Raw genomic sequence first — 26,000 nt, 5'->3', positions numbered from 1 at the left:
ATGTTTAGCAGGATAACGACAGCAAGCCAATGAAAATAAAGAAACGTTTGGGCTTAGTATCTACGACTAATGATGGAGTGTCAGGATGTAATCCGATCATATTAACCTAACCACAACTTCCACCCTTACATTCATCTCCTTTCATAAATGTATCCATCCCTTTATTAATTGTCTGCTCTTGAGAGACCAGGGGCCAAGAACCCTAGAGAGACCAGGGGCCCAGAACCCCAGAGAGACCAGGGGCCCAGAACCCCAGAGAGACCAGGGGCCCAGAACCCCAGAGAGACCAGGGGCCCAGAACCCTAGAGAGACCAGGGGCCCAAAACCCCAGAGAGACCAGGGGCCCAAAACCCCAGAGAGACCAGGGGCCAAGAACCCCAGAATCCTAGAGAGACCAGGGGAGGCAGGCCGTGGCCTCCTTCCAGGCCACCGCTTTCTGGGTTAGTTCACCAGCTCATAGGTCTCTCTCTCTCTCTCTCTCTCTCTCTCTCTCTCTCTCTCTCTCTCTCTCTCTCTCTCTCTCTCTCTCTCCTCTCTCTCTCTCTCTCTCTCTCTCTCTCTCTCTCTCTCTCTCTCTCTCTCTCTCTCTCTCTCTCTCTCTCTCTCTCTCTCTCTCTCTCTCTCTCTCTCTCTCTCTCTCTCTCTCTCTCTCTGTTATTAATGGCTTTAATTTACAGAAGGCAAGGACTTTGGTGCCTAAAGAGCCCCCCCTACTCAAGTGTGTGTGTCTGTGTCTATATGTATGTATGTATGTATGTGTGTGTGTGTGTGTGTGTGTGTGTGTGTGTGTGTGTACCTGTGTGTGCGTGTATGTTTCATTGTGTGTGCACGGGTTTGTATGTGAGTGTATCTATGCATGTGTGTGCATGCGTGTGTGTGTGTCTGTGTGTAAGTGTATGCCTCTGTGTGTGTGTGTGTGTGTGTGTGTGTGTGTGTGTATGCCTCTGTCTATGTGTGTGGGTGTGTGTGCATGCGTGTGTGTGAGACAGCATGAGCAGCTACTATTTAACAACGCTGTACTGTTTTACTCTCTATGCAGCAGTACAAATGTAAAGGGATACCATTTCAACAGGAGTGTTAGGTTGTTTTTTTTACCCAAAAGATTGTTTTGCGAATGCATTAACAAATTGCGCCACTAGAGGGTAATGTTGGCATGGGTAAGTGTAAAGACGGGATTATCAGAACATTTCTATCTAGATGAACCTTCCAATAAAACCACCAAAGCTACTTTTGCAACTAAACTTTTCGACAGATAGATCGTTAGGGTGTGGTGGTTATAAAGAAATGAAATTGTATTTTGTTTGTTAAGGAATACATATTTGTATGTTCCTTTTGCCTGGTAGACAACGTTGAATAGCTTGAAACCCCAAAAATCACCCCTCACACACACGGAAAACATGGCTAATGAAGGCTTATGAAATTTTGATAGATTATGGTCGGCCTGAAATGAGAGCATGAATTAGTTAAATTGACCTCACTTCTTGTAGGCTATTATAAAAGTGTGGTACTATATAATAGAGAGCGAGAGGCGCATGAAACAATGTGGAGAACACATTGCTGAGATATTTATTAAAAATGTTGTTTTACATCCTGCGACGCTAAAATAAAAAAACAGAGAAAGATGGGATTTGAGTTGAGCAAACTTTGAGTTTATTTAGGACAAAAGTGCAGATAAGAGTGTTAAGGCAGACAAGCAGCTAATGTTTTGGCTCCAAAACGGAAGGTCTGAATATTTTCAAAATATAAAAACGAGAGGAAGAAAATAAAAAAAACAATGTTGAAAATCAGCAGTTTCAGTGTGTGTGGGAATATGGCTCCTTTTAATTAAGGAGTGTCTGACTGCGTTAGTGCATGCAGTTGTGGAACAGATTAAATGACTGCATGCACTCTGCTGTACGCTTGCGTGTGTGTGTGTGTGTGTGTGTGTGCGTGTGTGTGTGTGTCATACATGCATTTACATGCATGCATTTTAGTGCTTGGTTTTTTCACATTAATATTCCTTTATTTAGCGAATATAATATTCATGGTAATAATAATAATAAAAAATAATCTCAAGCAGCATTCTGTACTCAAGCTATGTCTCTACACTTATTTCCGTACTTTATTTTCAATAGTATTTTCAAAAGTCAAAAAAAAAATTTGAGCAAACGTTGTAATCATGGTTATGTATTCAACCTTCTCTCCTCACAAAAGGTGAGGGAAGCCCTGCAAAGATCTCCATATACTAAAGAAGAGGAGGGAAAGAGTAGAGAATGGTGGTGTGTTAAATAGATAGGGTCATGGGGAATGTCAATAATAAATCTATTGACATTCCGTTTCCAGAAGTCATGACTGAATCATAGCACACAATCTCAGATTTTATGAAATTTCACACAAAAAAGTGTATGCAGGTCCCTTTAGTCAACATTTTTACAGTAATCCGAAACCCATACATTACAGAACAAATGTAAGGACGCCGAAATGGAATTAGTTAAAAAATACGTTGGCTTATACAGACTTTCACGGTAAATCAACAAATCGGTTAAACAAAATAATCTCAGAGGATATCGTCACTTTTTCCTATTCTTTGTTCGGATCAATGCTATAATTCAGTTCTGCAGGATGTCCAAAAAAGTCCAGCGATCACTAAACAAAGACACACTCATAAACCAAGAAGGATTCTGTTTGTTTGCTTCTATCAGACGAAAATAGTTGCCAAAAAGCAGGTCCCTCTTTACCCTCTGCTGTCCTGTCCATGCCGTCTTCAGAGCAAGGGTTTTAGGCTGGAGCAGCTCAAATGTCCTGTCCGTGACACAGGCCAATAGAGAGTCCCATGTTTTATTCAGAAAGACAAGACTTGAATTGATCAGACTCTGCATAGGGAGACCTAAGCCCCATCTTCCAGATAGCGAGGAGATGTTGCAAAAAGGTTTGCGAGAGAGTGATGTCTATCCTGGATTCTTAAAATGAATCAGGGAGAATAAGATGGCTGTTTCTCTAAAAAGTTAAACACCATTCCAACAAACATCAACCTTACATCTTAACACACCTGGTGTGTGTGTGTGTGTGTGTGTGTGTGTGTGTGTGTGTGTGTGTGTGTGTGTGTGTGTGTGTGTGTGTGTGTGTGTGTGTGTGTGTGTGTGTGTGTGTGTGTGTGTCTTCCTCCTCCTCACCACCTCAGTTCATTAGTCAACCAACCCCAGTGAGCCAACTAGGTGCAATGGGGCATTGGACATTAAACGCTGAATCTTCAAAGCTAGTCTTCTGAAACTTTGCAAGACATAGAATTCTTAGATAGAGGTCTTGCTTAAGAATGCAGACATTCTTATAGAAAAAAACATGCTGTACGTTTTCAATGTTTGGCGTTTGTTCCTCAGCAAAAAACAAGCAATGATGCAGAGAGACATGCCCAAAGGTGAACACTGGCTTCTGCTCAATAACAGCTACATTGGTTTGTGTTTGTGACGCAATGGCAATTTGCGTACATGCGCGTATGTCATTGCACGTGGCCCGCGCTTGTGTGTGTGTGTGCGGGGGCAAACTGTTGGTTTCAGCTGGTCCTCTTAGCCCAGGCCAGGTGGTCTGAGGGCGGCTGGAGGCCCGTCAGCCCCTGGACCGGTCGCTTCGGCCGCCTCCAGAAGGACAGACAACCCAGGGGGTAGTTACACCAGCCTGGGACAGCAGACACCACAATATCCCGTAAGACGTGGGAACGGAGCGGTGAGAAGACAGAGGTGATAGATAGAAGAGGAGGAGGAGGAGTCGATATGAGCAGTGGTGTATAGTAAAGTACTTATACTGCTATTTTTGGTTTTTATTGCACTTTTTTCTTCACTACATCTGCACTAAACAGTAGTTTGATGCATCCTGCTCAGCCAGTAGTGGTAGTGCTGCTAGTTGATGACTGCATCCATGACCATAGTGGCCGCAAGCCTTTACCTACATATGTACATTAAAGGGATACTTCACCGGTGGAGATATAAAGGTTATATGAAGTAAATAATTCTATGTATTATAAATGTGCAAAAATAATTGAAATCGGATCATCCTAGCCTGAGAAAAGGTAGAAAGTGACTCTCTGGCTCAAAAATAAGAAATCCTCAAACTCCCACAGTGCATTGCGCCCGCTGCACCGCCCGCCTGTTTCCGTTTGGAGGGGGAAGGACCCATTATACTAGCGTGAGTGGTAGCGCGAGCTACGTTGACTAGTTTAGACTTTTGCCCTCGTTTTTTCAAACTAATCATTTGTATATTACTGTACAGCATAAAAACATTTGCTAATTACAGTAGCTCAGCATATCAAGTATTTGTACTCAACCTTTTCTCCCCAGTTGAAATAAGTGTTTATCTTATACAGTAGGCCTACTTTAGTATAACAGCACTTGGGTTAGTAAACAAATCACAACAACCAACATGAATTTGAAGTTTTATTCATGAAAAAATATGAACTATTTACATATGTCTCCTTGAGCATACGTCTCCTGGTAGCCACGGAACTGCCCATCTTGTGCTGGGTAATTAGCTCTGATGGCCTGGACAACACAGAAAGCCGATACTGGGTAAGAAAGAAAGAGAACAACATTAGCAAAGCAAAATAAAAATTATGCCTTGAGAAGCCTATACAGCATTACACAGACTTCAAGCTAACGCAGCCTATGCTCTGCCAATAAGATCAGCTTCTTTCGGATAACTACATTGTCACGTTCCCACGGACTCAAAACTATTGTAGCCAATGTGTTCGTAAAAAAACAAACACTTACTCTATGCTCAGACGTCTGTTCGTCCCGGCGGGCTTTGGCTGGCGTTTCCAGTTCACTTTCTGGGTCCGTAAATATGTATCCAATACAAAGTGTTCAGATGAGGTGTAAAGCCTGGGTGAGAGGTTGCACACATGGCCTGGTCCTCGCCAGATTCAGCCATTTATTCTAGAAGAAACTGGCATCGCCGAAATTCGCTGCAGCACATGCACTCTATGTTAGCGTCTATAGGCGAACAGAGCAAACCGGCGCGCGATTATATATTATAATAGCGATTTTATAATGATAGAACACCGGTTCTGAATGTGTGAAGTATCCCCTTAACTTCTGATACTCAATTAAATGAAGTAAAATCAAGTACATTTAACTTGAGGTAAGCTATGACTTCTACTCAACTTATTTCCTCACGGATGATTTTAACTTTTACAAAAATCACTTTCAAGTAAGACCCCTAAACTTTTACTCAAGTATGACTCTCTAGTACTTTATACACCACTGGATAAGAGGGGTCGGGTTAAGGGAAGGAGGAAGGCAAGATGACACGGGTGAATCTAATTTGGTGAGCAGGCAGGATGAGAAGAATGAATACAGGGAAGAAAACAATGATCCAAGACAATATGTGATTGATTACGATGAGAGCATATCAACATAATATGTGTATCATAAAGGTTTATTTCTTATAAAATCTAAAATAATAAATTGCTAATGCCGAATACAAATGTATATAAAATAAATTGCACACACAGACAAAGATTCCATAAAGAAATTTTTAAAACACAAAAAGGGGAAACATCTGAAAACAATGTGTTTTCTGTTGAGTGGTGTGCAGACCAGATGCTCAAAAGCCGGTCAGTGCTGCATCATATTTCTCTCATTTCCCACCAATAGTTGTGCTGCACTAATTTATCCAGCAGAGTCCTTTTTCCCCATTCTCTTCTTTTTTAAATTCTACTGCTTTCCTACATTATAACCCCCCCCCCCCCCCCCCCACACACACGCACACGCACACACACACATTCACACACACACACACACACCTCCATTCCTTCCTCACCCCATCATGAACAAGCTAACGTCGGTCCCTAAAGAGAACTTCCTGTCCCAGGAGTCATCCTTAGCCCTAGCAGTATCGAAGGCAATTGCAATGGGAGACGCACACTCACATCTACCCCCACCCACAAAACCGTGGCGCACACACACACACACACACACACACACACACACACACACACACACACACACACACACACACACACACACACACACACACACACACACACACACACACACACACACACACACACACACACACAATCCTTCAGGGGCTCGTTTTGCAACGCAGAGCTCATAATAGCTGTGAGTGTATGTAAATGTGCGTACGCATAATGCTATAGGTGCTCTACATGAATGTATGAGTCATAGGAGACTATTGTCTCCTACACCAGTACATATATGTGTACACATGTAACATGGAGATTCATAGAACATACAAGAACATGCTAGTGAACCCGATGATACGCACATGTGTTGCGGCTGTAAAAACAGCACGTGTGGGTAACCCTCCGGACGACTGCCTGGTACTGAAATAAATGAGACCAAGCCTAATTTAACCACACACATTTCTCAATGCGCAACATGTGCCCACGTTGAAAATAAACAGCAACATATCTACAAGCCACATGTGCAAGCAAATAATAAACATCCAAAACATGCTCTCTATGTATATAGGCTTCAATCGGCTAATACACCAGCAGCACAGACTACCCAGGATGTGTTTGCATAGGCTGTGTGCTATAGCTGCAGGGGTTGTGTCTTTTAATATATGTATCTTAATGTGTGTGTGTGTGTGTGTGTGTGTGTGTGTGTGTGTGTGTGTGTGTGTGTGTGTGTGTGTGTGTGTGTGTGTGTGTGTGTGTGTGTGTGTGTGTGTGTGTGTGTGTGTGTGTGTGTGTGTGTGTAGGTGCATGTGTGTGTGTGCGTGTGTGTTTGTTTGTGTGTGTGTGTGTCCCTCCAACGACCCAATCCCTGCTGGAGGACAGTGGAGCAGCCGGCCTCCAAGTCCGGCCCCCCACCTTCTGGCACACACCCTCCATCTTCCTGCTCGGCCCTCCTCTTGCCAGCTTCCCTTCAGTCCCCTCCTCTCACCTCCTCTGCCTCCTTCCACTACTCTTCCCCTGCTCTTCTCCCCTCCTGTTCACACTGGTCCACCTCATACTCCTCTCCTCTTCCTCCCTCGGTCCCCCTCCTCATCCTCTACCTTTGTCTCTGCACCTCCTCCTCTTCCTCTCCTCACCTTACTCTGCCCACCTCTCTCTGTCTCCCCCTCTTCTTCCTCTACCTTCCTCTTTAAACCTCCTCACCCTTGTCTACCTCCATTCCTCTTCCTCATCATACTAATACTCCCCTCCTCTTCCTCCTCCTCTACCTTTCTCCCCCTTCACCTTCTGTCTACCCCACACACACACACACACACACACACACACACACACACACACACACACACACACACACACACACACACACACACACACACACACACACACACACACACACACACACACACACACACACAAACCAAGAATGTTAAGTCCTATTTGTTGGAATAGACAGCAGGTTAACATTAAATATACATGGGGATTGTCAGTCGGTGGCGAATACAAAGGCAGCCAGGCGGGCCCCCAGTGGGACACGGTCCCAGGCCCCGGCAGGGTGGGAGAGCAGGAGGGGAGGATGGGGGAGGGAGGCTTGCTGTGGTCCCGTGTGGCAGAGTCCCCCCCCCACACTGCAGCCAGCCCTGCACTGGTTCAATCATGTGTGTGTGTGCGTGTGCGTGTGCGTGTGCGTGTGCGTGTGCGTGTGACGGTAGAGTATGTACATAGGCATGCTACACAGAAAAAAGGATATACATATAGAAACAAAATGTCTTCTTCGGTCACGCATGAGCACACACACACACACACACACAATGTGGGGGGAGTAAAAAAACACGTTTGCGGAAAAGAATGCCAGGGTTTACAGATGCACATGGATGCCTCACACACACACACACACACACACACACACACACACACACACACACACACACACACACACACACACACACACACACACACACACACACACACACACACACACACACACACACACACACACACACACACACACACACACGCCTCCGTAGGGGAAGAGGGTGAGGTGAGGGGGATCCCTGGTGCTCTCTCTCTCTCTCCCTCACCCAGACGCACGCTGAATACTCAATGTGCAGCCATTACCCAGGCCTAATGTCTCCATAGACACTTACTGCCGTGCACACGCACAAGCATACCTAAACACACCTGGCCGCACACATAAAAACGTTCTCATCCAGTTTTTTTTAATAAATAAAGATTATGCCAAGTCTGCCATTTTGTTCAAATCAGCAGAGACTGGTCATTGGGATGGATTCAGGAACTCCAGGGCGAGTTAAGATGGCTGCTGTTAAATGATGACCCAGTCACAACTCTGGCCTCGACGCACAACTGAGCTAATGAAGCCCCACACAATACAAAAACACCATACTTCTGAGCACTGCATGGATATTCCAGTGCTTTCAAATGAGATCCTCTATTTTTCAACTTGTTAAAAAACCCTGATAAATAAATTAGGGTTATGTTTTAGCAGAGGTGTTTCAGTCAATTCAACTAAATTACTAAACTAAATGTTGATCATGTCTTGTAAATTTAAGTTCTGTCAGTGTATTTGTTCATGTACTTTAAGGACATCGGCCTGTTGTGAAAAACATTTTTGGAGGTTGGTGGTCACAATATAAACTCATGCACATAAACCTCTGTGTCCTAATCATGGGCATACACGTGCCCAAGCTGTGTAACTATTGTCCACTTGTTAAATATTGGTAAAACATTGAATTCCCCCCCACCACCAAATTATGTCCAACCCTGCATGCACCGATCAGTGTAGTTCGGCAGAGAAAGGCCGGCAACAAGGAAATTGAGGTTAAGTTAAGGATCATTTCCCTGATCAGTAGCTACGAACTAGCCTGATTGGTGTTTTTTTGGCCGGGGGCTTGAACACTACACATTCATGAGGCACTCATAGAATTTAGTTATTTAATAAGAAGATTGGAGTTACAGAAATGTATAATCAAAGTAATAAATAATTACGTTGTTAATTAATGTTTCTATTTTCCAGCAATATTGCCTACTCCTCCTTTAAACACAACTGATGTGATCCAGGTGACCAGGTCTCACCTGTGGTGACGCAGTAGCAGGTCTCACCTGTCGTGACGCAGTAGCAGGTCTCACCTGTCGTGACGCGGTAGTAGGTCTCATGCGGCGAGACGTGGTGGATGCGGTGGTGTATCCGCGGCGACAGCAGGGGCCAGTCCTGCAGCAGCGCGACCCATGGAGGGAGGCCGAAGTAGGAGTGGCTCCACTTGTGGATCCGATTGGTCAGCGTCACGAAGACCGCCAGGGCGAACACGTAGCACTCCCAGGGGTAGGTCGCGGCCAGGGCGTCTGAGCGGAGCAGGCAGGGAGAGAAGGAAACCAGGCCGGGTGAATGTCTGAATCACCCTCCGTCACAGGCATGGGAGCGACAGGCTGTTTAATACAAAGAAACACGGAGGCACTGGCAGGGCGCTTTGTCAAGAACACGGCTTTAACCATTCCCAGCCCCCCCACCCCGGAGTTCAGCAGTGACCTGGTGAACCTAGCGAGACTCACACATGACAGGTGGAGGAGAGGGCTCAAAGGTGCGCAGCCACCACCCTCCTCTACCACTCCTCGCTGTGTGGGAGATGACAGGTGTAGATGTCACCAGCCATTACGAGACCCCGTGTCTATTCAGAGAGCAAGGCTGAGGCCGGGGGAGCGAGACAGAGCGAGAGGAAGAGAGAGAGAGACCTTGACTCTGCAGTTGAAGAACATGACAGGTGTCACTGTCAAGTTGCCCCCTCAGTACTCCCAGGCCCCCCCTTCTCTGAATAACACAAACACAGGACTAAATATTAAGTCTTTCCACCTCCCCCGAACTTCTTCCATTTTAATATGTTGTCCATCTCTATCCAGGTAGCACTCTCTCTGTCACTCATATATTAATGTTGTGACATCGAAATTGATTAGGATGCTTGGGAAGGAGTGTATTTCTGTGTACTTTGGTATCATCATTCAAATCGAACTCCAGTTCTATCTGAAATCAGTTTGCTCTTTCTCGTCTACATCCTTCACCTTCCATCCTACCCTGACCCCAACCCAATGTCAGACAACCAATGAACGCTCCTCCTCCAAAACTGATTGGACCAATTATAGGGGCCCATGCCAGGTAAAGATCAGGTTAAGGGTAAAGCTCAGACCACATACCAGTAACCGTACGGGCGTGCGCGAGTGCAGGCGTGTATGTTCAGCAATGTCACCCTCCCCCGTCCAACCCTCACCAATTTCATTCCTACCCTCACCTCAAAAGCCCCCTCCATCGTGATTAGCTGCGAGACTCTGTGTCTGTGTCTGTGCAGTTCTCCTTCAGCTCCTTATTCCTCTCGTCCAGTTACGATTGTGTCAGGAGCTCTGACATACTTCTTGTCCTCATTCGATAAATTCATTGGCTATGTATGGCAAACCACTAACCATCAACAATTCAGGCATGATGTGAATCCATTACATGTGTCCATGTACAGTTGTAGGCATACGTTTAGGCACCCATGCTAATCTTGACTAAAAAGAGAAATAAAAAATCAAGGATACTATGCATCCTGATGAAGTCACCTAGGGCCTTGGAATAAAATAACCCCACATCACCACATACCCTTTACCATACCTAGAGAAGGCATGGTTCTTTTCAGTTAGCCTAATAGCTGTAAGATAGCCTTGTGATTTTTTAATGCAAATCAAACCAGCTAATAGGCCTATAACTTAATCAGGATGCATAGTATCCTGGACCCATGAAATTATGCTAAGATCAATTTCCAAAAGATAGTTTAATTCCTCTTTTTATTCAACTAAAGAATGGGTGCCTCAACTTATGGATACCACTGTATACATATTATTTATATTAATTGAGGTGGCCTATTTTTTTCACTAAAATCCAACAGTTCAGATATTAATTTGGGGGGGGGGGGGGGGGTTGTGTGTGTGTGTGTGTGTGTGTGTGTGTGTGTGTGTGTGTGTGTGTGTGTGTGTGTGTGTGTGTGTGTGTGTGTGTGTGTGTGTGTGTGTGTGTGTGTGTGTGTGTGTGTGTGTGTGTGTGTGTGTGTGTGTGTGTGTGTGTGTGTGTGTGTGTGTGTGTGTTACCCGGTGTGTAGGTGAGGAACTTGGAGGCCATGTGAGCCAGGGCCAGTGTGGGGATCTTACAGTTGTCGCCGTTGGTTTGGATGAAGTCGTGGCGGGGGGTGGCCGAGGGCTCGATGTGGTGCTCCCTGAACGGGCGGATAAGGCCTGGCCGCAGAGAGCAAAGACCGAGGTCCCTCTATCAGACTGGAAACATAGCACGCTCCTGTTTTGTCTACATTTTGTAAAACTACCTGCCTGGCAGGACCGACAGATGCTGGCTTCATATCTTTAATTGGGTCTGCGAGGAGTTAAATTCCTATAAACTAAATAAATGATCTGACTGGCGTTTCATTGTGCGAATATTTTGGGATTATTTTTGGTATACTGGTGTTTAGCAACATGTAAACACACAAACATCTTGAACGATAAAGGGAGTAGGATATGTGTTGAGTAGCATTGGGGTTATCTGTTGAAAGTGAGGAGGGTTCAGTGGTCTTGCAGTGTACAGTTTAGCTAGTTTTGGTGTTCTCGGCATGTGGATGGGGATTTCTTCTATGCAGGTCAGGTGAGGCTAAATAGAGCTACTGAAATAAAAGGTTTGAAAGTACCAGAACTTGGAATAGCCAATTCATATTTTTTCAGTGTAACTGTGAATACTTATTTGTTATTATTATTATTGTTGTGAGTGTATAAGCACTTGAATGTGAAATCTATATGCTTTCCACAGTGTGAACAAAAACTCTCAACACCCTCATTTGCTTTGCCTAACACAACCGTTTAATTTACTAGAAAACACACAAAATGTGGTTTGTGTTTTTTTAATGAACAGACATCGATACGCCTGTAAGAAAATGCACCATCCCCAAAGGGTACCTTCACTTAACCACACCCCCACTCACACACACACACACACACACACACACACACACACACACACACACACACAAACACACGTTCTGCCCCAAAGCGCTTATCCAGCATCCTAATAACCCACAAAACAGCAGTGGGCTGTAGAACACACATACAGACACAGACACAGACACAAACACACACACAAACACACACACACACACACAGACCAAACCACAGATGACCCAAAGACACCGCACGCAAACTGCAAAAGCAGGAGCTTCACAGTGTGCACACGCAGTTGCAAACGTGCACGCCCACACCACCTGTGCTGCGCAGAGGCAGACACCTGTCTGAGAGAACACAGGGGTCTCAAATGAAAGACAGAATCTTCTAAGCATGAAGACACATACACACACACACACACACACACACACACACATACACACAAAAGGTACAGAATAAAGATAATTTATTTCCTGCTGGCTGAAAGGCGAGAACGGAGACAGTCTGCATGTTCATTACCATAGTGTGCATTTTTTGTATCCATCTATGTGCACATGTGCGTGTTTGTGCGTGCAAGCCTCTCTGCATCTGCGTGAAAGGTCATTATCGGTGTGTCGCAGGGCCCTGAGCCAATCACGCGTGTCCATCTGCGTCCGGCCATTGCTAGGCGCAGCGGGGACCAGAGGCGACTTATCTACTGATATGTTCACAATTATCCAGGCCCACCTTTGGTCCTCCTGCCATCTCCTCTCCCTGCTAACCCTCCTCCTCCTCCTCCTCAACCCACACACACACACAAACTCCTCCTTATTTCCCCTCCTTTCCTCCATCTCTTCCTTCCATCTCCTGCCCTCCCACCTTCCCCCACCCTACTCAGGTGGATGAAAGCGGGACTGAGAGACAGAGGTTGTGCCGAGCCGGGGCCTACCGCTGGGTGCCGTCCCGGCGGAGGCGGGGGGGAAGAGCTCTTCTAATCCCACACCGTTTACTACCAGCCCACCTCTAATCCACCGCCATCGCTAATCACAGACCGGCCCCCGACCCCTAGCCACGGCCCCCACACCCTCTCTCACTTGGCCTTTCTTCTCCCCACCCGCCACACCACTGCACACACACACACATGCAAAACTCACGCCCGCGCGCGCATACACACGCACACGCACTTTAATTAATTAAGAGTGAGCGACTAGTGTCACCATAATCACACTGGTTGAAGGGTTGGTCAACCGAAAAGCATTAAAGTAGTATTTAAGAAAGGAAGCTTACTGCCTTGCCCAAGGTGCGTAGCACTTCTCAACCTGACATGTACACACTTGGACTTTAAATTCCCTAGCTGTGGCAGAAATTATGGTGTTATAATCCCATCCAAAATGGTTGCGCTTTAAAGGCACCCAGTGCAACTTTATGTAAACATTCAATGAAAAATAAACATTCAATTTCTAGTCTTTTTTACACGTAGTAAGTTTCAATAACTCCATACCATTACATATCGACATTCAAGGAGCAAAGATGAGACGTCGCTGTGTGGTGAGAACTGATAGAAAATCGTAAACAACAACAAACGCCGGTGGGGAGAAGCCATTTTTCCATTGACTGGAAGCCTGCTTTATTTATTGTAGGTTACAAAAAATAAAGAAAATGGCGGCATTGTTGTTGTTATCGATTTTCTATCAGTTCTCACCACACAACGACGTCTCATCTTTGCTGCTTGAATGTCGGTATGTAATGGTATGGAGTTATTGAAACTTACTACGTGTAAAAAAGACTAGAAATTGAATGTTGATTTTTAAGCCTCGAAAGTTGCACTGGGTGCCTTTAATACTGCAGTGATTATATAGATGCCAAACTATCAATACTGGAGACAGCGTTTATAGTTTACAAAAGAAAGAACAAAAATAAAAAAGCTGAAAAGACACATTCACAAAGCACACCAGTGTGTTTCCACCAAGTCAGTATGTGCTCAAAGCCACACACAAATACATAGAAATGACAAAAAGACACAGTGATGTTGTGATGTTGGGTCCCTTGTATCTAGGGCACAGTGGTCCAACCTCAGGTGTCCACGGACCCAGTCTACTTTGATATTCAAATTGACATCCAGCGCCAGCCTTGAAACGCAGGCACACAATCACCTAAACACACACACACACAAACACACAGACACAAACACACACACAGACACACACACGCACACGCTCTTATTTTGGAGGCGGCCTGGTGTGGGCCCTCTCTTTTTGCTGATGGTTGGTTCTCCTCCTCCAGCGAAGACCTCTATTAGAGGCCTCCTACGGGGCCCGGCCGCCATGCAAATAGACGGCCACTGCTGTGCCTTTGGTCTCGCTAACAGCACCAATAAACACAGCAGCATACCGTCAAAACCCCAAAATAAATAAACATATAACGAGAGAAGGAAAGACAGAAGTAGACATTCAATCACGAGGCACCCACGTGTACAAGCATGCGCTCATGCATGCAGGTATAGGCACGCACACACACACACACACACAGACACACAAACACACTATGTCTCACGATAAGGCAGCAAAATGTGACTGTTAATAACATGAAGGGAATTACATCGAGACATCATTATGGGATATTAAAACACAAAGAGATAGCAGCAAAGTACTGTTCACGGTTGAGGGAGAGTACATAGCCCCCACTCTCTAAGGGGGAGGGGGGGACATGAATGAATTTCAATGGGGCCATCCATTATTAACAGTGATCTCTAATTACAGGAACTTGGGATTTCAACATGCACAACAGACACCCTTGTCTGGCTATTCTACAAATAATGAATGATATTGTAATGTATGCATACCGTTATTTCTTCATTGAGTTGCAGGTGTTTGAGGTCACACAAATAATTGAATGATTTCAATACACACACACACACACACACACACACACACACACACACACACAATAACACAAAGTACAGGCACCACCTTACATACTGCTCTCCCATCCAATTAATCAACACAAAGTTCACACTAAAACAATCTGCATATGGCACCTGAGCACTAAATTTAATTGGCTGAAACGAGGCTAACCTTTCCTCTAATTGGAGGACTGTTGTGTAATTCAGTGTGCATCAAGGTGCCCTTTATTTCTAGGACCCTCCAAGAGTTGAGTTTACGTACGGGCATATGTGAAAATGTATCTTAGAGCATCCACTTGAAATTCCTCTTTTTTATTTTTGTTTGCTTGGCCTTAAACACTGATATTTAAGAAAGTTACTGCTAACATATGTGGTGTGTGTGTCTGCGTGCGCGTGCGCGCGTGCGCGCGTGCGTGCGTGCGTGCGTGCGTGCGTGCGTGCGTGCGTGTGTGTGTGTGTACTTGTGTGTGTGTGTGTGTGGACAGGGACAGGTGCAAGACATAGTCCTTTGGGAGTGTTTGACATTTAGCTCCACCATTGGGCGGCGGCTAAATAGTGTGGGTGGCATCACTGGAGAAGCAATGGTAATTCAAAGAGCAGTGTGTGTGTGTGTGTGTGTGTGTGTGTGTGTGTGTGTGTGTGTGTGTGTGTGTGTGTGTGTGTGTGTGTGTGTGTGTGTGTGTGTGTGTGTGTGTGTGTGTGTGTGTGTGTGTGTGTGTGTGTGTGTGTGTGTGCGCGCTTACCTTGCCAATTACAGGGATGTCCACAGGCCCCCAGGTGTCAGCCCCCAAGTGTATCAGCCCAGACGCAAAGTTGGCCGTCACGATTCCCAGGACTGATGAGAGGATGAGGGATAACATTGATAAAGAAAACTTGGAAGCCCTACTTTTTTCCTTTGGTAAGTTAATCTCCATGCATCTATAGTTTATCTACCTATAAAGCAGCAAATCGGTGTGTGCGTGTGCGTGTGCGTGTGTGTGTGTCCTTCGCATATCTCCGGAGCCCTTCATCTGATCTACCTCACACTGGACGTGTATTGCTAGGTACCCGCTGTGCTTGGATGCTGAATATACTCCCGTTATATCATGGCTGCTCTAACCATAATTAGAGGAGACTCTGTGCCTGCATGTCCTTCGGTTACTTGACAACTGTTCATTCAATCGTCTGCACACTTGGCGGGCGTACGGGAACCCAAGTAAGGGCAGTTGGGAGGTATTTGGATTAGCGCTTCTCAGGAAACCTGAGGCACCCCAACAGGCACCCCAACAGGCACCCCAACAGGCACCCCAACAGGCACCCCAACAGGCACCGCCGTTGGGTGGGTAGACCAGAGGAAGGGCCGTGGCGGGCGTGAAGTTGTTTGGATGAACGGCTTCTGAGGAAGCTGGAAGAACCCAATACGAGGCGCCAGGCAATGGGCCCGTTCCCCCACAGGCAATCTTTGAACGGGCACCGCACTAGAATATCTAAGGTCATCATGACCGTGTCAGATGTTCATTAATATTTTCATAACAAATATAAATTCTTTGATGTAGATGTTCTGGTCCCAGGTACCATCAAGACAACACAAGGGGACGGCACTATGGGATGTATTCTTAACATCGAATTCACTAGCGCAGTGGTACACAATATCATATATGATGAAGATAATAGATAAGTTAATGGCAAACATTAATGAAATCTGAAAAACAGAGGGTTCATTTAAGATGCTGGATGGGTGTGAGGTGGTGAGGAGGGACGGACTGACGGCGGAGAAGCACCGCGACACGCTGAGACACTCCCGCAGCCCCACACATACACACACACGCACGCACGCACACACGCAAGCACACAGACACAGACACAGACAGACACACACACACAGACACACACACACACACCCACACACACACACACAAACATACATACATAAACACACTTAGAGAAGCTGTGGTTGTATCCATAGGGCTGTGGCGTGAATTGGTCATATGATGCAGTGTGTGTGTCGTAATATTTATTGATCAGAATTGAAAATGGAAAAACAGTAAATATTGCAGTTCAATACAACAACAATTAATATATTGTGTCATTGCATGACAAGATTTGATTAGTGTATGTATAGCCAATAATGAAGTTAGTAGTGTATTGAATTTTAGTTTATAAATAAGTTGTATCAACTTATTTCCTACAATAAAGAAATTAATATACATAAATTCTTTCACCATGAAAATATAAATGTTTTTCTCCGTGGAGCACTGTTTTATTAGTCCCAGACCTAACTCAGAGAAAAGAAAGAAGGCAAGAAAGAAGAGAGAAGACCAACAGACAGACATCTGCCTTGACTTTGACAAGGAGACCGAGGATGGCAGATAGAAACAATATGAACACCCAGTACAGAACGGTTCAGAGAGAGTTGTTGACAGGAGAATGAGGAAGGAGGAGGTGGTAGGTCGGCTGTTGGTGAGGGGGGTGGGATCTGTCCCCTATTAATGAACTGGGGGAGGTCCAGGAGAACAGGCCCCCATGCAACCAAAGGTCAGAGCCAACCGAGCGTACACTATATATTTTGTATTAATAGTGAGTGAGTGTGTGTAAGGGAGGGGGGGGGGTCAGAGTGTTAATATGTAATCAGTCAATTGAGGAGGGACGTTATCTCGGGGTCCTGAGGTCATGACCTCTCAATAAGTGAATTGCCAATGCTGTCTCTGCGTTGTGTGTGTGGGGGCATACTTTCAGAGTCCCCCCCCCCCCCCCCCCAACACCCACCCTCATCACATATACATACACTATTCATAGCAGAAGGTGAGACCCGAAAGGGACATGGTGAAAACTCTTCATCAGCTGTATTAACAAAAGACCCCCAAAAAACCAAAGAGGGAGGGGTGATATAAGAGGGGAAAGGACATGGAAGCATATAAAGAATGAACTGAATGAGAGAACGAGAGTCGGGCCACATATGCTGTTGTAGTCTCACAATAATAATACAGACTAATAATCTAAAGATTGATGCAAATGGTTTCAACTCTGGGGCAACAAGGCGTTCCACTTTCTTCCACCGCATATTTGTTACGACCAATCATGTTTCTGGGGCTGGGATAGATAGGTATGCGATTGGCTTTAAACAGCAAACACAAACTCAGCCAGAAGTAACAAAATTTAAAAAAAAAACTTTTGGTACCCCTACACCTCAAAGGGCCCATGTGACTTGGTGGACGCCGTTGCCATGGTGATTTGCACCTTCACATAGGCCTTAATCAGGATCTGCTTAAAAAAGTCCCTCTCTGATGTGTTTCTGCCTATCCCTGCATCCGGTTAGTCTCTCTTACTCCCTATCTCTGTCAGTTGGTAAGGAGTTTTGTGAAACTTTAATGTCTCAGGTTTCAAATGGATCACACTCTGCATTTAGTAGCCTATGAGATATTCATGAAAAATCTATTTAAATAAAGCACCTAGTACCTGCCAGAGCAGAATGTGTGTGTGTGTGTGTGTGTGTGTGTGTGTGTGTGTGTGTGTGTGTGTGTGTGTGTGTGTGTGTGTGTGTGTGTGTGTGTGTGTGTGTGTGTGTGTGTGTGTGTGTGTGTGTGTGTGTGTGTGTGTGTGTGTGTGTCTCCTTAAGGTAAAGACCAGGTGTGTATATGAATACGTCTCGCCTTACTAAGGCAAGGAGATTCAAGCATTCATGGGTGATTTGAGATAGTAGTGATATATTCTATTCCCTGACAAAGAAATTGACCCTTCACCTGCTTTTGAACTTGGAGGACCACACAACCACCACCCACCCACACCTTATCAACTACCATCCCATTAGGGTTGGATGATGGCTCGGAAACCTCAGAGGGGCGGCGGTTTGATACATTCTACAGAAGAAAACTATTTGCACAGGTGAATGAAACTTTCATTGGATGAGGAGTTTTGTATGTTTCTACAGTGGACTGTCTATGCGGTGATGAAGCCTATACAAACACATTGTGAAGTTTACCATCTCAAGTGTAATTTGTGAGACAAGGATGACTTAGTCCTCAATGGCTGCTGTGATCACACTTAGATCAAGTGATTACTTCACATAGCCTCAGCCCATAATATAATATGCATGTACTTCACATAGCCTGAGCCCATTATATAATATGCATGTACTTCACATAGCCTGAGCCAATTTGTGATGGGATCGTATGTTTACTGCACATAGCCTCAGCCCATAGTTTAGCTTAAGTAGAGCACAGTTCGTTTCAGACTTCTGTGACACCATTTTCTCCACCATGCCCCAAGGCGCGCGCGCACACGCACACACACACACACACACACACACACACACACACACACACACACACACACACACACACACACACACACACACACACACACACACACACACACAAAAAACAAACTTATGGGAATAGTACACAAAAAAAGAATCATACACAGTAACACGACAACACACTCCTTCATTGATAAGTATGTAAGCGCACTACACAATTATAAACAAAGTGGTACACAAACACTGACACACACACACACACACACACACACACACACACACACACACACACACACACACACACACACACACACACACACACACACACACACACACACACACACACACACACACACACACACACACACACACACAAACACACACACACACACACACACACACACAGACTAATAGATGTCTTGACACTAATTCCCACACATTGCTCTTCTTGGACATGCTCAAATGCCTGCACACACACACACACACACACACACACACACACACACACACACAAACACATAACCCCCCCCCCCCCACACACACACACACACACACATAAACACACACACACACAGTGCAGAGCTGTGGAGCAGTGGGGCGGCTGTCAGGTGATGTGCGTCAGTCCTAGGATCCTCCAGCTCCCTGGTGAAGGCAAAGAAACTAGGACAGGCCTCCGCAGAGCACACACACACACACACGCACAGCAAGCCCATGCTCCCTCAGGCCATGGCATTGCTGCATCTATCCCTCGCTCCCACACACACACACCCGCACGCACGCACGCACGCACGCACACACACACACACAGTGTTGTACATACATCATACATCGTACAATAGCCTGTGCACTTTGTTAGACAAAGGAAACGAAATATGACACTTCAACATTGCACTGCAGACACTGCTGCAGTCCACAATGACCACAAACACATGGAACACTATGAGACCCAGATCACTGCTAACAAAGACCATTTAATCCTATAAAAACAAACATAGCTATAACCACCCACACCCACAAACACCATAGGATTTGCAAAGATGGAAGACATGAGCAATAATAACAATAATACACACACGGCAACACATTCGCACACACAAACAGCTTCAGACTCACACACCAGCTTCACACAGTCACACACCAACAGCCTCACATTCACATACACGCACGCACACTCCTGTGCTCACACCCATCTTGTGTGCACATTTCGGCACTTACGAGGAGTTCTGTGCACTCATTAATATCGTCCCCACAATGATCCCTGGCAACCCCTCTGCCATCACTCAGCCAGTCACATCCCCCCCCAACGCACACACACACGGCAGCCCGGGAGCACGCACATGTCTGTGCACAGGGATTTAACATGGGCGGAGTCCGGGGAGGGAAACGAGGGGTGCTAATAGGCTGAAATTAATCAACGCCGGCTGATTCTCTGTCTGGGGAGTGAGTGGCGGGCAGCAGGCAGCGGCGGGCGGGGAACACGTCCAGAATACTAATAGAGACCCAGGGGGAGAGAGAGAGAGAGAGAGAGAGAGAGAGAGAGAGAGAGAGAGAGAGAGAGAGAGAGAGAGAGAGAGAGAGAGAGAGAGAGAGAGAGAGAGAATTGGGGATAGGAGAGATAGAGGGGAGAGGGAGAGAGAGATAACTAGAAGAGACACTAAACCTCTCCTGTCTCTTTTTTTATTTTTCATGAGTAGAGGCAAAATGGCGGTTATGCTTAATGACCCAAAATCCATAGTCCAAAACTGTCCCGCATGTCAACAATGCAAACCTCATGCAATGAAAAGTCTTTGAAGGGTGGTGCATTGTTTGGCCCCCCGGTTCTAGCTGGACCCTGAGTCTGATAAAGTTAATCATCATTCAAAATGAAGGCGAAGCTCGGTTAACAAACAAAGCACAAACTTTACGTAACCAGTTTTCGAGGTTTGCGTGTACCATTTATATTGTTCAATAATTTGATAGAACAAACTAATAACATTTTTGAAATATGAGTTTTAAAAGCAGTATGATGATGAAATGGGATGATATTGTCAGAGAGGATTGGTGAACACAATGGAGGCAGAGGCAGCCATGTCAGACCAACAATGGCCTGAGTAAACACCATGTCCTGAGGGACATCCACAAGTATTCTGTTTGTTGTACCTCGTTATACTGCCCGGTTCCCCTAATTTAGTTAACCGTTCATTAAACTATAGACAACCAGATAGATAGTCAGTACTGGACCTACCAGCAACAAACTGTCAACAAGTCTGACAATGCTAGGACATCGAGGTCAGAAGGAGAAACTTAATCATCTCATCATCCAGGCTTATCTAATATCATTTTTTTTCATAAGCAAGAGATGGATCTAACATCATCCATCCATCAACCGGTAACACTTTATAATAAGGTGCCATAATAAATAGCCAACTAGTCATTACCTAACCCTATGTTAATATTTGTTAATTGTTCCTAAAATATCTATTTGGCACAAGTTAATAGTTGTTTCATCATTAATTAAATATTAGTTGTTTGCATAACCCTAACCCAACCCTAACACACGACCCTAACCCTAACACACGACCCTAACCCTAACACACGACCCTAACCCTAACACACGACCCTAACCCTAACCCTAACACACGGCCCTATCCCTAACACACGACCCTAACCCTAACACACGACCCTAACCCTAACACACGGCCCTAACCCTAACACACAACCCTAACCCTAACACACGACCCTAACCCTAACACACGGCCCTAACCCTAACACACGGCCCTAACACTAACCCTAACACACGACCCTAACCCTAACACACGGCCCTAACCCTAACACAAGGCCCTAACACTAACCCTAACCCTTTCACACGGCCCTAACTCTAACCCTGAGCAGCAGTACTCTGTGGTCAGTGAAAAAAAACTATTAACGTGTGCCAAATTTATATTTTAGGAACAATTAACAAATATTAACAAAGGGTTAGGTAATGACTAGTTTGCTATTCATTATGGCACCATATTATGAAGTGTTATCCATCGACAGTCTTGTATATCGTGGGTTGCGATGACGCTGATGAATGTTGTTTAATTATCCAAACCACTGATGTGCGGTTTGAGAAAATATTGCTCACATTAGTTGGTTTCCGCCTCCTTTTTCTAAATGTTGTTTATGCCCTGCCTACGATTTACTCTTCCCCTCACTCAGTCTCTCTCTCTCTTTTTTCTGTCTCTCACTCGCTCCCCATGGTTTGCTCTCAGTAGACTCCCTTCAGATTGAACCTGGGGAGGGAGAGAGGGGGGAGAGAGAGAGAGAGAGAGAGAGAGAGAGAGAGAGAGAGAGAGAGAGAGAGAGAGAGAGAGAGAGAGAGAGAGAGAGAGAGAGAGAGAGAGAGAGAGAGAGAGAGAGAGAGAGAGAGAGAGAGAGAGAGAGAGAGAGAGAGAGAGAGAGAGAGCACAGAAGCTGTGGGGATGGGGTAAAAGTGGGTCACATGTTCAGAGAGAGTATGGGAATTGGTAAGAGGGGATGGAGGGAGTGAGAGAGAGCGAGGGAGAGGGAGAGAGAGGGGAAGGGAGTCGTGTAGAGGAAGAGGGAACAAGAGAGAGGTTTGGGGAGGTTGAATTCCCTCGTTCAGGAGGACTGGATCAGTCACGGGCCTCAATTCTTTTCATCTGATCTCGGTGGACAATGCAACCTGGGACACACACACAGATGCACGTGCATGCACACACACACTCTTTTCTATACATAAACTTGCATCCAGGCAAAAAGCCCATAACACCACACACACACAAAATCCTGCTGGACAAACTTAATAAACCCATTACCCTGTAGGTTACCCAGCAACAAAGGCACGGATGTGGCAGTGAGATTCAGTAATGACATACCCACACAAAAGGCAGACAGCACACACACACACACACAAACAAATGCACACACACACACACAAATATATATATATATATATATATATATGTCACACACACGCAAACACACACACACACACACACACACACACACACACACACACACACACACACACACACACACACACACACACACACACACACACACACACACACACACACACACACACACACACACACACACACACATATATATATCGACACTGATGAGTACCGATCAGATGACTGCTTACAGACATGGCCTCGAAGATTGCCACAAAACACCCACACACCTTGTATCCATAATACACTGAGAGCTCAGTGTTAACAATTCAGTAAAAACACAGTAACCTTAACCTGTTATTTCTCAAACTAGTCAACTTTATATCTGCATTAGTATTATATATAAACACTATTTTACAAAAAGATACTGAAATAATGATCACACCAAACACTGGTGGTATTAGCCACTAGTGTGTAATTATGGTATATTTATTATGTAATACTATAATTCAGTCACTAAGTTGTCGATTTTATCCAAAGCGACTTAAAATAGTGAGGTCAGGTCATGAAGGAGCAGGTACCGGTAAGCCATGTTGATAAAGAATGAGAGGCTGAATCCAACGTCCTAACCGCTGGACTATCCGTTTCTAGGTTAGTGTTCAACACGTATGCATGTTTGTCGGTCCAAATGGCCAGGACACAAGGAAGACAGCTGCAGGGTGCTGAAATAAATAAAAGTGGTCAACGAATGAATCTTGAGAGACCGATTGGGAAAGAGAGAGAAACTGGGAAAATTATTTATATTAACTCACACGTCAACACGTTGTGCAAAGCTACCGGCTGCCTTAACAGAACCAAGTGTGACTCAGTCCTCTGGCCTTCATAGAGGGGCTACGCCCACGTATGCAGACTGGAACTAGAGATGTTTTCCCATTGGACTGCATTGGAGGCATCTGCCTTTATTCAATTGTGTTATTGTTGACAACCACAAAAGACTGACAGGACTTCGGGGAGAGATTGATGATAGGTTGCATTGAGAATTTTTTTTAAACAAACTTTTTCTTCAACTCTCGACAGACTTTTCCTTCAACGGTTTGTGTGTTTCATCAGGGAAAATGTCTTTGGATTAAAAGTTAATCTCAATTTAAAACTAGATCATAAACCTTAAACTAATACCCCTGGTATTATTAGAGTGCTCTACATTAAAGAAGCCGCAACCACAAGTATCTAGGTGTGATAAAAAGTGCATGTTGCTTGGTAAAAAATGTATTCTAATGGCCATGCTCACATTTATTATCGACCGCAAATTGAGAAACTACTTGACTTGACAAGCTAAGAGAAAAGAGGTTGGGACTGAAGCTGTGAGGAGTTGTACTTGTATGGTTTGCAGTTCTAAGCAACGTCAATGTTTAGGGTTCCATTCCCATTTTTCAACTGAACGCAAAAAGTTCTTGGAAAAGTTAGAAGGCGCGTGTGCGTGTGCGCGTGCACGTGTGTGTGTGTGTGTGTGTGTGTGTGTGTGTGTGTGTGTGTGTGTGTGTGTGTGTGTGTGTGTGTGTGTGTGTGTGTGTGTGTGTGTGTGTGTGTGTGTGTGTGTGTGTGTGTGCGTGCGTGTGTCTGTGGTGACATGATTGCCTGTCACCAAAAGCAAAATATAAGACCTTAAAACTAACTTTATGGTTGTTCTTCTGTAGCTTGTATTTAGGCCTGCAAGAAGTCATACTACTCGTTCTTCAGCTACATTTGCAAGAAAGAAAAGATGACATTACGGAGGCACCTTTTACCTGGAGAGTGAAGTCTGGCTAGCTGCAGGGCACCAGCGTGCTGCGGCCCACAGCGGGGAGCTGTGCTGCGAGCAGCCGACCTGTGCTCATTCCCGTTCGGATCCTCCTCCGCCATGGACCGATGCTGGATCTCAGTCTCCAAGAGAAGTCTCGCCTTCATACTCCTGCTAGCAAACCCCTGCTACCCCTTCCTGGTTCGGTTGGTTCAGGTGAGTATAGGTTCCGAGGGATGCGACCCGGTATGCGCGCAAGTGGGCGGGCAGCTCACGTGAGCAACCCTGTAACACCCGGAAATACAATGCATTTGACACAAACCTATTCGCAGTGCATGCAGTTCAATGCACTTTATTGGTATATGATTTATCCCTATTGCGTAGTTACACAAAATATTTATATTTAGCCGATTCGAATACGGATGTGGATGATTTTTTTGATCGGCAAGACAAACTAGTTAGTTTAACCCTAACCCTAGAGGTTAGAATCACATTAATACATTCGCTTTTATGGTGGATCAGTTGAATATCAGATTTACTTTGATTCCTTGTTCATGTCTTTTTTATGTTAGTCTTTCAACTAATGAGGCTTATTGATGATCATCCACAGGACCCATTTTGAACTGTGCGTTCGTTTAAATATTGGTTTAATTAATTAATCTAGGCTAATTTAACTTTGCAACTACAAATCAAAATTCTAATTGATTACAAGCATGAACCTGTCCCTGAGTGCTGCCATTTTTTTTTTTAAATACATAAGAAACTAAATGCCATAATTTCATATTTTTGTTATCTGTAGGCCTATAAATTATATTGAATCGACTGGTTACAGATCTATGAAAACCTAAGCCAAGCAAGCAATTTCATTACAAGCACGTTTCAATTGTTTTTCTGAAAATATTTGATAACAATATAGAAATAAGGCACATTTTAACAAAAAGTGATATATTTGATGGCACATCATGCCATCTTTAGGCAGACCAAAAATGCCCAACTGAAATAAAACATACCAGACATCGTCTTTATTGTTCATTGGTGTTCTTTTTTTTTAAATTCAACTTGTTTTTGCAATCTGGTTAAAACACATTTATAAATCAGATATTAACCAGGAACGCAAAATTTTATGTTTAATTTATTCTTTTCTTTTCTTTTTTTTTGGAATAAAACAAAACAAATCAAGAATAAGTATGTTTTTCTGGACTTTATTTAGTTTGATGTATTTTTCCATAGTAATTACAAAAAGGAAAAAATATATATTTAACAATCATAAAAAGGAGAGGTTTGTGGGAAGGGGACAAAAACTGGACTGGTAAACAATCACAACACGGCACAAGTACCTACTTACAGTGATAAATGAAAGATCCAACAATGAA

General features: G+C 44.7%; 1 protein-coding gene across 1 annotated transcript; it reads right to left on the bottom strand.

The window, feature by feature from the left end:
- Positions 1-3,504: 3,504 nt before the first annotated feature.
- si:ch211-212o1.2 (uncharacterized protein LOC492735 homolog) lies at positions 3,505-24,855 on the bottom strand. Its single transcript, XM_056598852.1, has 6 exons — positions 24,635-24,855; positions 15,479-15,570; positions 12,170-12,179; positions 11,021-11,164; positions 9,038-9,250; positions 3,505-3,651 (listed from the first exon to the last, which is right to left on the bottom strand). Exons 1-6 carry the CDS (start codon positions 24,792-24,794, stop codon positions 3,530-3,532), a joined length of 741 nt encoding a protein of 246 aa, XP_056454827.1. The 5' UTR covers positions 24,795-24,855; the 3' UTR covers positions 3,505-3,529.
- Positions 24,856-26,000: the final 1,145 nt, after the last annotated feature.

This window comes from Gadus chalcogrammus, chromosome 9, assembly GCF_026213295.1.
Source record: "Gadus chalcogrammus isolate NIFS_2021 chromosome 9, NIFS_Gcha_1.0, whole genome shotgun sequence".
Lineage (NCBI taxonomy): Eukaryota > Metazoa > Chordata > Actinopteri > Gadiformes > Gadidae > Gadus > Gadus chalcogrammus.
This window is presented reverse-complemented; position numbering and strand designations above follow the sequence as displayed.